Source organism: Anomalospiza imberbis, chromosome 17 (genome assembly GCF_031753505.1).
Source record: "Anomalospiza imberbis isolate Cuckoo-Finch-1a 21T00152 chromosome 17, ASM3175350v1, whole genome shotgun sequence".
NCBI classification, from domain to species: domain Eukaryota; kingdom Metazoa; phylum Chordata; class Aves; order Passeriformes; family Viduidae; genus Anomalospiza; species Anomalospiza imberbis.
The window spans coordinates 1,268,536-1,280,889 of record NC_089697.1 but is presented as its reverse complement, the minus strand read 5'-3'; the positions used below and the strand labels follow the sequence as shown (position 1 = coordinate 1,280,889).

General features: G+C 53.6%; 1 protein-coding gene across 1 annotated transcript in view; it reads left to right on the top strand.

Moving 5' to 3' along the window:
- LOC137484411 (nesprin-1-like) overlaps window positions 1–12,354 on the top strand; it is a 143,387-nt gene that overhangs the window by 82,737 nt on the left and 48,296 nt on the right. The window contains exons 53-64 of the mRNA XM_068208285.1: window positions 115–456; window positions 1,110–1,300; window positions 2,599–2,818; window positions 3,248–3,528; window positions 4,718–4,877; window positions 5,454–5,697; window positions 6,325–6,479; window positions 7,409–7,750; window positions 8,408–8,598; window positions 9,906–10,125; window positions 10,555–10,835; window positions 12,025–12,184. Coding sequence (XP_068064386.1) covers window positions 115–456; window positions 1,110–1,300; window positions 2,599–2,818; window positions 3,248–3,528; window positions 4,718–4,877; window positions 5,454–5,697; window positions 6,325–6,479; window positions 7,409–7,750; window positions 8,408–8,598; window positions 9,906–10,125; window positions 10,555–10,835; window positions 12,025–12,184 — 2,787 coding nt within the window. The remainder of the gene's footprint in view (window positions 1–114; window positions 457–1,109; window positions 1,301–2,598; window positions 2,819–3,247; window positions 3,529–4,717; window positions 4,878–5,453; window positions 5,698–6,324; window positions 6,480–7,408; window positions 7,751–8,407; window positions 8,599–9,905; window positions 10,126–10,554; window positions 10,836–12,024; window positions 12,185–12,354) is intronic.

Sequence of the window (12,354 nt, the reverse complement as noted above, 5' to 3'; positions counted from 1 at the left end):
GGGGCAGAGAGAGAGGGGCAGCCAGTGCCTGCCCCTGCAGCAGGAGTCCAGATCTGGTCTGAAAAGCAAACCGAGGGGGCGAATGAGTGACCCTTTTTCTCCCTGTTTTGGCAGCATGAACGGAAATTGAACCAGCAGCACATGAGAGACGTGGAAGAGAAGAATGAAATGCACGCAGCTGAGTTAAGAAGACATAAGGAAAATACTCAAGAATCAGAAGTGGAGAGGGAAGGCGAGCAGGAAGAGTTGGAGCATGGGGCGGCTTCTTTGAAGAAATGGAGAGAGAACACCCAAGTACTGAGTGCTGCACTGAAGAAAAGTGAAATTGCCAAAGGGTCTCTGATGAAAGACTTGTACATCCTGATGGGGAAGTCTGGTATCCAGGCAGGCACTGGCATTGACCTTCAGTCCACTCCAGGGTCCCTGAATTATTCCAGTGCTGTTTCCCATGAGGAGGTGGGTCTCTATCCCTGTCAGTCCAGGCCTGCTTGGGTAAAGCAGCCCGGGCTGCAGCAGGCAGCCTTGTCTGTCTGCCTGGCTCCAGCCAGAGACCATTGACTGCCAGATTGTTTCCTGGCTCACCCAGAAAGACTGCTCCAGCTCTGGAGCTTACTGTTCCAATCTGCTCCAGGCCAAAAGCTAGGCATGGGGAGCTGCTTTTCCTGTGCCCACGCAACACATGGGGGTTTGGATTTGGTGTGGGAAGTAATGGAGCAGGTGAGCAGAGGGATGGACTAAACTGAGTGATGGACTAAAGTGGACCAATGGCTGAAAATCAGCTGCACTCCTGGTGCTTAGAGTAAATGGTATTGGCAGTTGCAGAAGATGCAGTATTTTTGGGTGACAACACGGAGTTTGGAGTGGGGATGTTTGTTGGGAAGGAGCTGTCTGGTCCCAGGCAAGCCAGCAGGGCCTGACACAGCACTTCCAAGGTAACAGTGCCAGAGGCTTTTGGCAGCCCCGGCTATCAGAGCTGCATAGGGCAGATGCTGTGAAACTTTGAGCCCAGAGCACAGGTGCTCCTTGTCCTCTGGCTGCCTGCGAGGTGCCACTGGCTCTGCACAGGGCTCCCGAGGAAGGGCTCGAGCTGTACCTTGTCCCACTTCCAGGTTTCCCAGGAGCAAGATTCATCGAGCTGCTCTCTGGAGCAGCTGAGCCCGGAATCCTCTGGCCAAGGGCACGCACTGGCCCAGGTGTGCCGAGAGCAGGAGCTGTTGGGCCAGAAGGCTGACCTTGAGGGCCGAATGGCAGCCATGGAGTGGCTCCAACAAGACCTTTCCAGGCAGCTGGAGGAGACCAGGTAAAGGCAGGGAGTAGAATCTTTTGTGGTATTTTAATATTCCCTGGTCAGAATATGGAAGAGTCTCAAGAACAAAAATATGTCACAATGGGAAGGTTCTTTTTCTGACACCTAAAGCCAGCAAAGCTCTCGTGAGCCTTGAGCTCCTGTTTGTGCCGCCGAGCACACTCCTGTGGGAAGTCCAAAGCAATCCACCCAGCCCTGAACTGAGTAGTAGTTAAACCATGCAGATGCTGAGTGAAACCTCAGGTTTCTCTTGGCTTTGGTTCCTTGTTCTGGGCATTGAACATCCCTCATTCCTTACCAAGTAGCCTGACATGATCCTGATCTTCAGAACTGAAGCTTCGTCTTCAGCATTCCAGGCTCCAACCTTGGCACGTTGGGAGTAGCACACTGCCATTCAGGGGCAAGCCAGAGGCTCCTGCTGAAAATCTTGAGGGCTTTCTCCTTCCAAGCACACTCTTGAGAAGAGTGGGACAGGCCCTAGAGCTGGCTGGAGAGCAGCAGGGAAAGCTCTTTGGAATTCTCAACAGCCTCTGGGGATTCTTGCTGATTGTTGATGGGCACCCAGCTGCCAAACCTGCCAAGCTCCCTTTGGATGGTCCCTCTCCCTCTGTAAAGAAGGACAAGTGCCTCGGGCTACTGCCTGCTTGGCCCGCAACACTAAAATAAAGGTGGCAAGTCTACTCCATGACCTTGCAAGAGTTTAAACTGCAGTCTCTGCATTCAGGTGGTTGTTGTTCAGACAAAAGGGTGTCCTGATTTTTTACAAGTGCTGCTGTGACCATGAGATTTTACCGTGTCATGCAAAGTAGTTCTGAAGTCTCACAAATACAGGGTGTCTGGAAGATGATGTTCCTTTATGTCCATTATCAAGAGCATTAAAAAGTCAGCAGTCAGCAAGGACAAGAGTCTGTTGTGTCCCCCTGCAGAGCAGCTTGGAAGTGCTGATGAGAGAAGGGCTGTGAGCAGGGGCTGGGCTTTTGCTCGTCGCCCCAGCCTGTTTGGACACAGCTAGCCAGTGTCATAGGTCAGGATCAGCAACTGAAGGTTTGGCTGTTGAGGCCAAGTTGGGCTGGGCTGTCTGTGCTGTGCCAGGCCATAGGAAGGCCTGGGCAGTCCCTCAGAGGGCCCTGCTCTGCCGTTGAGATGGCACAAATGTGCCTTGTCTGGGCGAGTTTCCACGTGACCCATTTCCCATACTCAGGTGTGGGGATCTTGAGCCACGTCGTCCTGGAATACCCGGCTGTGGGTGTCTGGAGCAGCAACTCATGTCTCTCCGTATGTGCAACTCGTAGGTCAGCAAAGGAGAGCCTGGAATCCAAGCTGAATGCTGCTCAGCAGCAGATATCTCAGCTGCAGATCACCAGGAACTATGTGGAGGTAGAGCGGCGAGCTGAGCTGGAGGAAGCTTACAGTGAAATCAAGGCAACGCAGAGGAGGCACGAGGAAGAGCTACAAGGCCTCAAAGAGGAAATGAATCTGCTCCTTGAGCAGAGGGAGGCTCTACAAAAGCAGGTGAGTGAAACAGCACTGGCAGTGCAGCCTTGCAGCGAGGGGTCTGTGGCGTTCTTGCTTTTCCATGGTAGAGCAGCAGCTGGTGGGGTGATCCCTGGGGCTGTCTTGGGCACTGGAGGCTCCATGGCAGCTGCTCTGCAGGACACACAGTGCTCTGCTGAATCTCAGCTGCTGCTCTGGACAGCTGGGCTAGTCCTCTGGGCTGTTGGCCAGCAACCATCAGCATGGATTCCTGCTGGCCTCTCCTTGCCAGCCTTGGTTTGGGAGGTGCTTTTTCAGGTGCCCTGTCCATATCCAGTGTGAATCTGGTGCTCTCAGGACAGGGAGAAATGGAAAGTTGTCCTTTGCCTTTCCTCTCAGCCTGTGCTGTGGCTGACAGTGACAAGCTGTGGCTGCAGCCCCTGACTGCTTTGTTCCCTTTGACTGGAGGTGGGAGAGTTGACATCTCAGCTGGCAGCCTCCCGAGAGTCCCAGGAAACGACTGTCCAGAGAGCCCAGCAAGAGGTGAGGGAGGCCCAGGAAGAGTCCAGGCAGAAGCTGTTGGAGGTTGAGCACATCCAGAAGATCGTGGAGGAGGCAGAAAATCTGAACAAGGAGCTGCAAGTGCATCTGGAGTCCTTGGAGAGGGAAAGGAATCACTGGGAAGAAGTGGCTCAGCAAAATTCAGAATTGCAGGCTTCCGTGAATGCCCTAGAGAAGGAAAAAGCCAGGTAAATGAAAGCCTGTGGGACTCTGCATTGTGGTGAATGGATTCCCTCTTTGCCCTCTTTGCACCTGCCAGGGGCTCTGGCAGCATTTCCTAAGTGGCAGATTCTGAACTCTCCGTGCAGACACTTCTCCTTGTCTGGATGTTGTCTTTCATTTTCTTTACTTTTAAGACTTCAAACAGAGTTTTTCTGCAGAGAAAGGATTTGGGGGTAGCTCTTTCCCTCTAGGGGGTATTGTGTTTTTAGGTGGGTGTGTTGACACTGCCCGAGCTGCATTGTGAGGAGCTGGATACATCCATCAGCTCCACCTTGGGTCCTGTAACTTGAAGCCTCTGGGATGTGGATCAGCCTGGCCTCTGATGCTTTTTCTGGGCAGAACCATCTGAAGGCCCTGATTGCTGATCTAGGCCAGATTGCCCCCGGAGGCAGCCCAGCAACAAGAATGGCTCTGTTGCATGGTTCCTCATAAAATGTGCCCCGGTGCCTGGAGGGGGTCAAGCAGGCTCCCTGCCACCCTGCCCAGTCACAGGCTTTACTGACTGTGCAAAGAATGCAAGAAACAGGACCAAGGTATGGGGGGCTCCTCCAGCTGATCAAGTCCTGCCAGTCTTCAGTGCCACAGGATTCTTCTTCCAAGAAGAAGGCAAAGGAAAGGCAGGGCACTCCTGCTTGCCTGGAGCCTTCTGCATCTTCCATCAGCTTTTGCTCCAAGCCTCTGTTGCCACTTGGGCCTTTGTTTCTCCGGCTGAAAGTAGGATGGGTGCTGGTAGATCTTAGGGAACTCGCCTGAGATCCCCTGGCTGTAGGGTGCTGCTCCTCCTACCTGGACATACAAGATGGGGGAAGGAAACGTCTCTTCCATGTTGACCAAACCTCCCTCCCTTGGAGCCTGGTTAGTCCAAAGAAGAAAATGGTTCCTCTCCTCTAATGTCTTCATTGCAAGATTTTCTTAGGTTTGTATTCACATTCCCACCTCAAAAAGAAGGTAGGGCATGTAGGCAGGAACTCCCTGTTCTTTCAGGGCCAAAAGCAGAGTAGGCACATGCTGGGCTGGGACTGCAGGGGGAACAAACAGCCAAGTTGTTTAGACAGAACTCATCAGACAGAGGAGTTTTTCCCTGAGGTGCTGCAAGTCCTGAGAGTTTATAAAATCTGATACCGTGTAGCAATGAGTTTCTTGCTTCCCTTCTAGGCTGATAGTGTCTCTGGAGGAGAAGAGCCAGTGCCTCAGAACGCTGGAAGAGAAGCACCTGGCACTGAACTATCAGGTGTCTCCGTGTCAATCTGCTCTTCAGCAGGCCCAACAGCTCTCTTCTCACCGCGCTGGACAACTGCGGGAGCTCAACACCCAGGTAAGCTGTGCAGTGGCGTCCTCTTCTCCAGGGACACACAACAGCACCTTTGCCTTGGAGGCCCCAACCTCTTTCCCCTCCCAGCAGCACGCACAGCTGCCGTCTTCTGCCCGGGGCTGCTGCTGCACCCTGAGGCCGAGGCTGGATCTGCTGTCTGCTGCCCAAGTTTTGCACCGTTCTCTCCCGGCTCCCAGCAGGAAATCTGGGAGGGGAGCAGCAGCAGACTCCTCTGGAGCCTCTGTGTCCCTCAGTTAGCAGTGTTGTCCCAGACAGAGTTGGTGCCTGTGCCGGGCACTGAGCAATGTGGGGACACAGAGGTGGCTATGGCAGGCTGGGCAGGGCACTTCCAGCGCAGCCATCTCAGCTGCTGTTCAGAGCTGCAGCCTCAAGGATGCCCATTGCCTCCCTTTCCCTCTTCTCTCTACATTTGTCTCCTTTGGAATCCTTGCTTTTCTGCCTTTTGGTTTTGGCATGGTTTTTGCCTGAAATCATTTCTTCTTTGCTGCTCTCCCTGCGGCCCACTCTGCAGCCTCAGGAGCAGCCCTGTCCCTGAGGCTCTGTGCATCCATCTTCCAGATGCAGGCCAAGCTGCTGACAGAGAGAGAGCAGACAGCTCACCAGGCAACTCAAGAGAAGCAGCTGCTGGAAACTGAGGTGTCTGAGCTGCGTGTGAGGCTCCAGAGCTCTGAGGAAAGAGCAGAGGCCATGGCCATACAGTGTAAGGACATGGAGCTGGAACTGAGGAAGACACAGGCTCAGAGGGACCATCTCAGAGCCCACAATCAGGAGCTGCTGAAACAGCTGGAGCAAAGTGAGCAAGGTACAGCTTCTCCTCTCCCACCCACTGCCCCATCCTGTCTCACCTGCGGGGATCTCGCTGATGGCTCGCAGAGGAAAAGTGCCCAGAGAGGGCAGAGGGGAAAAACAACCAGCAGGAGATTTATCCATCCAAGTGCCAGTGAAAGCTTTTTCTTGAGAAAGATGCTGTGGCTGGCAGTGCCATCCGGCTGTGCCATGGCTGATCCCGTGCACAGCTGGAGCCTTCCAGGTGCCGTGTCTGTGCTGAGGAGCTGTAGCTGGATGCCTCAGCTCGATTCCCCCAAACTCCAGGCCCTGCCAGAGCCTCCAGGCTACTGGCCTCTCTGGAGCAGGGCTGCACAGGCATCCCCTCTCCTTTGTCTCTTTTGGATTGCTCACTCTGCACAAGGCCAAGAGCAAACACACTTTCCTGTCCCTCTGAACATTGCCCCTTTCATTCCTGCTTTTTTCTCTGCCTGCAAGGTTCCTTCCTTTCTGTCAGCTTTGGAGCCCTTGTGGGCTCAGGGCCTGGCAAACTCAGGCAGGCAGAGAAGACACTGCTGTTGTCTCTGCAGGATGCACATCAGTTTGCCTTTGCTTTGCTTTTCCCCTTCTCCTTTCTCCTGTTCCTTCCCCCTCCCTGCTGCAGATTTGTGGGAGGCAGCAGTCAAGCAGACCTCTCGAGAAACTGCCCTGGAGAAAGAGGCCTGTGAAAGGCAGGAAGAGGCTGTGACTCTTCGTCAGGAGGTGGCATCTCTGCAGAGGAAATTGGAGAGCCTGCAGAAGGAAAGGATCGATGTGCTGGTGAGATTGGCGGATGCCACAAAGGGCCATTTCCTAGCTGTGTTTGCACATTCAGTTAATAGTTCTAAGGAGCACCTTTTTCCCGTTAAACTTTTCCAACTGCGTTCTTCTGAATAAGGAGGAGAAGATGTTGTAGTCATGTCAAAGCCAGTTAATGCTGAGGCTGCTGATTTTCCTTTATGCTGGGCTTCTGTGCCCTAAAAGCTATAGTTCTCAACATCCACACTGTCTCTATGGACATTGCATGGTTTGGGGAATTCCTCGTGTCCAAACCCACGTCCAGATTCCTAAATATCTGGATCTGGAAGGAGGGATGAGAGGAGCAAGTTTGCTGTTAATAGAAAGGTGTTTGGCCTCGGCCATCTGAGAGCAGCCAGTGGGGAGAGAAGAGAGGAAAGCCAAGTGCTGATCCACACCAGGACGTGTGCCTGCAAGGGGAGAACTCGTTCTGAGTGGCAGCAGAGGATGACAGAGGGATCTGGCCATTGCTGCTCCAAGAGAGGGCAGTGGGGCTCTCGGGGATGGAGCCATGGAAACTCTACACAGCAGAGCTGGAAAACCACTGCTGTCAGCCCAAGCCCAGGGAAGGAAATGCTGGGGGTGTTTGCTCTTCCCTTCCTCCCTGATGGAGAGCACATCCTCGTGGCACTGCCTAAATCCTGCTTAGCATGGACTTGAAATCCTGGCTGCAGATCTGGCAGCTCCTCCCCAGAGGAGCACTGGAGTGGGGCTGCAAGAGCTTGGGGAAGGGCAGAAAGGAAGCTGGGACAAGCTGAGTGAGCTGGGAAAGAGCAGCATCAAGGGGGGTGCCCAGCAAAGGTCTGCAGCATCCCGAGGGGCAGGAAAGGTCTGCAGCAGGAGTCCAGATCTGGTCTGAAAAGCAAACCGAGGGGGCGAATGAGTGACCCTTTTTCTCCCTGTTTTGGCAGCATGAACGGAAATTGAACCAGCAGCACATGAGAGACGTGGAAGAGAAGAATGAAATGCATGCAGCTGAGTTAAGAAGACATAAGGAAAATACTCAAGAATCAGAAGTGGAGAGGGAAGGCGAGCAGGAAGAGTTGGAGCATGGGGCGGCTTCTTTGAAGAAATGGAGAGAGAACACCCAAGTACTGAGTGCTGCACTGAAGAAAAGTGAAATTGCCAAAGGGTCTCTGATGAAAGACTTGTACATCCTGATGGGGAAGTCTGGTATCCAGGCAGGCACTGGCATTGACCTTCAGTCCACTCCAGGGTCCCTGAATTATTCCAGTGCTGTTTCCCATGAGGAGGTGGGTCTCTATCCCTGTCAGTCCAGGCCTGCTTGGGTAAAGCAGCCCGGGCTGCAGCAGGCAGCCTTGTCTGTCTGCCTGGCTCCAGCCAGAGACCATTGACTGCCAGATTGTTTCCTGGCTCACCCAGAAAGACTGCTCCAGCTCTGCAGCTTACTGTTCCAATCTGCTCCAGGCCAAAAGCTAGGCATGGGGAGCTGCTTTTCCTGTGCCCACGCAACACATGGGGGTTTGGATTTGGTGTGGGAAGTAATGGAGCAGGTGAGCAGAGGGATGGACTAAACTGAGTGATGGACTAAAGTGGACCAATGGCTGAAAATCAGCTGCACTCCTGGTGCTTAGAGTAAATGGTATTGGCAGTTGCAGAAGATGCAGTATTTTTGGGTGACAACACGGAGTTTGGAGTGGGGATGTTTGTTGGGAAGGAGCTGTCTGGTCCCAGGCAAGCCAGCAGGGCCTGACACAGCACTTCCAAGGTAACAGTGCCAGAGGCTTTTGGCAGCCCCGGCTATCAGAGCTGCATAGGGCAGATGCTGTGAAACTTTGAGCCCAGAGCACAGGTGCTCCTTGTCCTCTGGCTGCCTGCGAGGTGCCACTGGCTGGCTCTGCACAGGGCTCCCGGGGAAGGGCTCGAGCTGTACCTTGTCCCACTTCCAGGTTTCCCAGGAGCAAGATTCATCGAGCTGCTCTCTGGAGCAGCTGAGCCCGGAATCCTCTGGCCAAGGGCACGCACTGGCCCAGGTGTGCCGAGAGCAGGAGCTGCTGGGCCAGAAGGCTGACCTTGAGGGCCGACTGGCAGCCATGGAGTGGCTCCAACAAGACCTTTCCAGGCAGCTGGAGGAGACCAGGTAAAGGCAGGGAGTAGAATCTTTTGTGGTATTTTAATATTCCCTGGTCAGAATATGGAAGAGTCTCAAGAACAAAAATATGTCACAATGGGAAGGTTCTTTTTCTGACACCTAAAGCCAGCAAAGCTCTCGTCAGCTCAGGAGCCATGAGCTCCTGTTTGTGCCGCCGAGCACACTCCTCTGGGAAGTCCAAAGCAATCCACCCAGCCCTGAACTGAGTAGTAGTTAAACCATGCAGATGCTGAGTGAAACCTCAGGTTTCTCTTGGCTTTGGTTCCTTGTTCTGGGCATTGAACATCCCTCATTCCTTACCAAGTAGCCTGACATGATCCTGATCTTCAGAACTGAAGCTTCGTCTTCAGCATTCCAGGCTCCAACCTTGGCACGTTGGGAGTAGCACACTGCCATTCAGGGGCAAGCCAGAGGCTCCTGCTGAAAATCTTGAGGGCTTTCTGCTTCCAAGCACACTCTTGAGAAGTGTGGGACAGGCCCTAGAGCTGGCTGGAGAGCAGCAGGGAAAGCTCTTTGGAATTCTCAACAGCCTCTGGGGATTCTTGCTGATTGTTGATGGGCACCCAGCTGCCAAACCTGCCAAGCTCCCTTTGGATGGTCCCTCTCACTCTGTAAAGAAGGACAAGTGCCTCGGGCTACTGCCTGCTTGGCCCACAACACTAAAATAAAGGTGGCAAGTCTACTCCATGACCTTGCAAGAGTTTAAACTGCAGTCTCTGCATTCAGGTGGTTGTTGTTCAGACAAAAGGGTGTTCTGAATTTTTACAAGTGCTGCCGTGACCATGAGATTTTACCGTGTCATGCAAAGTAGTTCTGAAGTCTCACAAATACAGGGTGTCTGGAAGATGATGTTCCTTTATGTCCATTATCAAGAGCATTAAAAAGTCAGCAGTCAGCAAGGACAAGAGTCTGTTGTGTCCCCCTGCAGAGCAGCTTGGAAGTGCTGATGAGAGAAGGGCTGTGAGCAGGGGCTGGGCTTTTGCTCGTCGCCCCAGCCTGTTTGGACACAGCTAGCCAGTGTCATAGGTCAGGATCAGCAACTGAAGGTTTGGCTGTTGAGGCCAAGTTGGGCTGGGCTGTCTGTGCTATGCCAGGCCACAGGAAGGCCTGGGCAGTCCCTCAGAGGGCCCTGCTCTGCTGTTGAGATGGCACAAATGTGCCTTGTCTGGGCGAGTTTCCACGTGGCCCATTTCCCATACTCAGGTGTGGGGATCTTGAGCCACGTCGTCCTGGAATACCCAGCTGTGGGTGTCTGGAGCAAGCAACTCATGTCTCTCCGTATGTGCAACTCGTAGGTCAGCAAAGGAGAGCCTGGAATCCAAGCTGATTGCTGCTCAGCAGCAGGTATCTCTGCTGCAGATCACCAGGAACTATGTGGAGGTAGAGCGGCGAGCTGAGCTGGAGGAAGCTTACAGTGAAAACCCGGCAGTGCAGAGGAGGCAGGAGGAAGAGCTACAAGGCCTCAAAGAGGAAATGAATCTGCTCCTTGAGCAGAGGGAGGCTCTACAAAAGCAGGTGAGTGAAACAGCACTGGCAGTGCAGCCTTGCAGCGAGGGGTCTGTGGCGTTCTTGCTTTTCCATGGCAGAGCAGCAGCTGGTGGGGTGATCCCTGGGGCTGTCTTGGGCTCTGGGGGCTCCATGGCAGCTGCTCTGCAGGACACCCAGTGCTCTGCTGAATCTCAGCTGCTGCTCTGGACAGCTGGGCTAGTCCTCTGGGCTGTTGGCCAGCAACCATCAGCATGGATTCCTGCTGGCCTCTCCTTGCCAGCCTTGGTTTGGGAGGTGCTTTTTCAGGTGCCCTGTCCATATCCAGTGTGAATCTGGTGCTCTCAGGACAGGGAGAAATGGAAAGTTGTCCTTTGCCTTTCCTCTCAGCCTGTGCTGTGGCTGACAGTGACAAGCTGTGGCTGCAGCCCCTGACTGCTTTGTTCCCTTTGACTGGAGGTGGGAGAGTTGACATCTCAGCTGGCAGCCTCCCGAGAGTCCCAGGAAACGACTGTCCAGAGAGCCCAGCAAGAGGTGAGGGAGGCCCAGGAAGAGTCCAGGCAGAAGCTGTTGGAGGTTGAGCACATCCAGAAGATGCTGAAGGAGGAAGAAAATCAGAAAAAGGATCTGCAAGTGCATCTGGAGTCCTTGGAGAGGGAAAGGAATCGCTGGGAAGAAGTGGCTCAGCAAAATTCAGAATTGCAGGCTTCCGTGAATGCCCTAGAGAAGGAAAAAGCCAGGTAAATGAAAGCCTGTGGGACTCTGCATTGTGGTGAATGGATTCCCTCTTTGCCCTCTTTGCACCTGCCAGGGGCTCTGGCAGCATTTCCTAAGTGGCAGATTCTGAACTCTCCGTGCAGACACTTCTCCTTGTCTGGATGTTGTCTTTCATTTTCTTTACTTTTAAGACTTCAAACAGAGTTTTTCTGCAGAGAAAGGATTTTGGGGTGGCTCTTTCCCTCTAGGGGGTATTGTGTTTTTAGGTGGGTGTGTTGACACTGCCCGAGCTGCATTGTAAGGAGCAGGGTTCATCCATCATCTCCACCTTGGGTCCTGTAACTTGAAGCCTCTGGGATGTGGATCAGCCTGGCCTCTGATGCTTTTTCTGGGCAGAACCATCTGAAGGCCCTGATTGCTGATCTAGGCCAGATTGCCCCCGGAGGCAGCCCAGCAACAAGAATGGCTCTGTTGCATGGTTCCTCATAAAATGTGCCCCGGTGCCTGGAGGGGGCCAAGCAGGCTCCCTGCCACCCTGCCCAGTCACAGGCTTTACTGACTGTGCAAAGAATGCAAGAAACAGGACCAAGGTATGGGGGGCTCCTCCAGCTGATCAAGTCCTGCCAGTCTTCAGTGCCACAGGATTCTTCTTCCAAGAAGAAGGCAAAGGAAAGGCAGGGCACTCCTGCTTGCCTGGAGCCTTCTGCATCTTCCATCAGCTTTTGCTCCAAGCCTCTGTTGCCACTTGGGCCTTTGTTTCTCCGGCTGAAAGTAGGATGGGTGCTGGTAGATCTTAGGGAACTCGCCTGAGATCCCCTGGCTGTAGGGTGCTGCTCCTCCTACCTGGACATACAAGATGGGGGAAGGAAACGTCTCTTCCATGTTGACCAAACCTCCCTCCCTTGGAGCCTGGTTAGTCCAAAGAAGAAAATGGTTCCTCTCCTCTAATGTCTTCATTGCAAGACTTTCTTAGGTTTGTATTCACATTCCCACCTCAAAAAGAAGGTAGGGCATGTAGGCAGGAACTCCCTGTTCTTTCAGGGCCAAAAGCAGAGTAGGCACATGCTGGGCTGGGACTGCAGGGAGAACAAACAGCCAAGTTGTTTAGACAGACCTCATCAGACAGAGGAGTTTTTCCCTGAGGTGCTGCAAGTCCTGAGAGTTTATAAAATCTGATACCGTGTAGCAATGAGTTTCTTGCTTCCCTTCTAGGCTGATAGTGTCTCTGGAGGAGAAGAACCAGTGCCTCAGAACTCTGGAAGAGAAGCACCTGGCACTAAACTATCAGGTGTCTCCGCGTCAATCTGCTCTTCAGCAGGCCCAACAGCTCTCTTCTCACCGCGCTGGACAACTGCGGGAGCTCAACACCCAGGTAAGCTGTGCAGTGGCGTCCTCTTCTCCAGGGACACACAACAGCACCTTTGCCTTGGAGGCCCCAACCTCTTTCCCCTCCCAGCAGCACGCACAGCTGCCGTCTTCTGCCCGGGGCTGCTGCTGCACCCTGAGGCCGAGGCTGGATCTGCTGTCTGCTGCCCAAGTTTT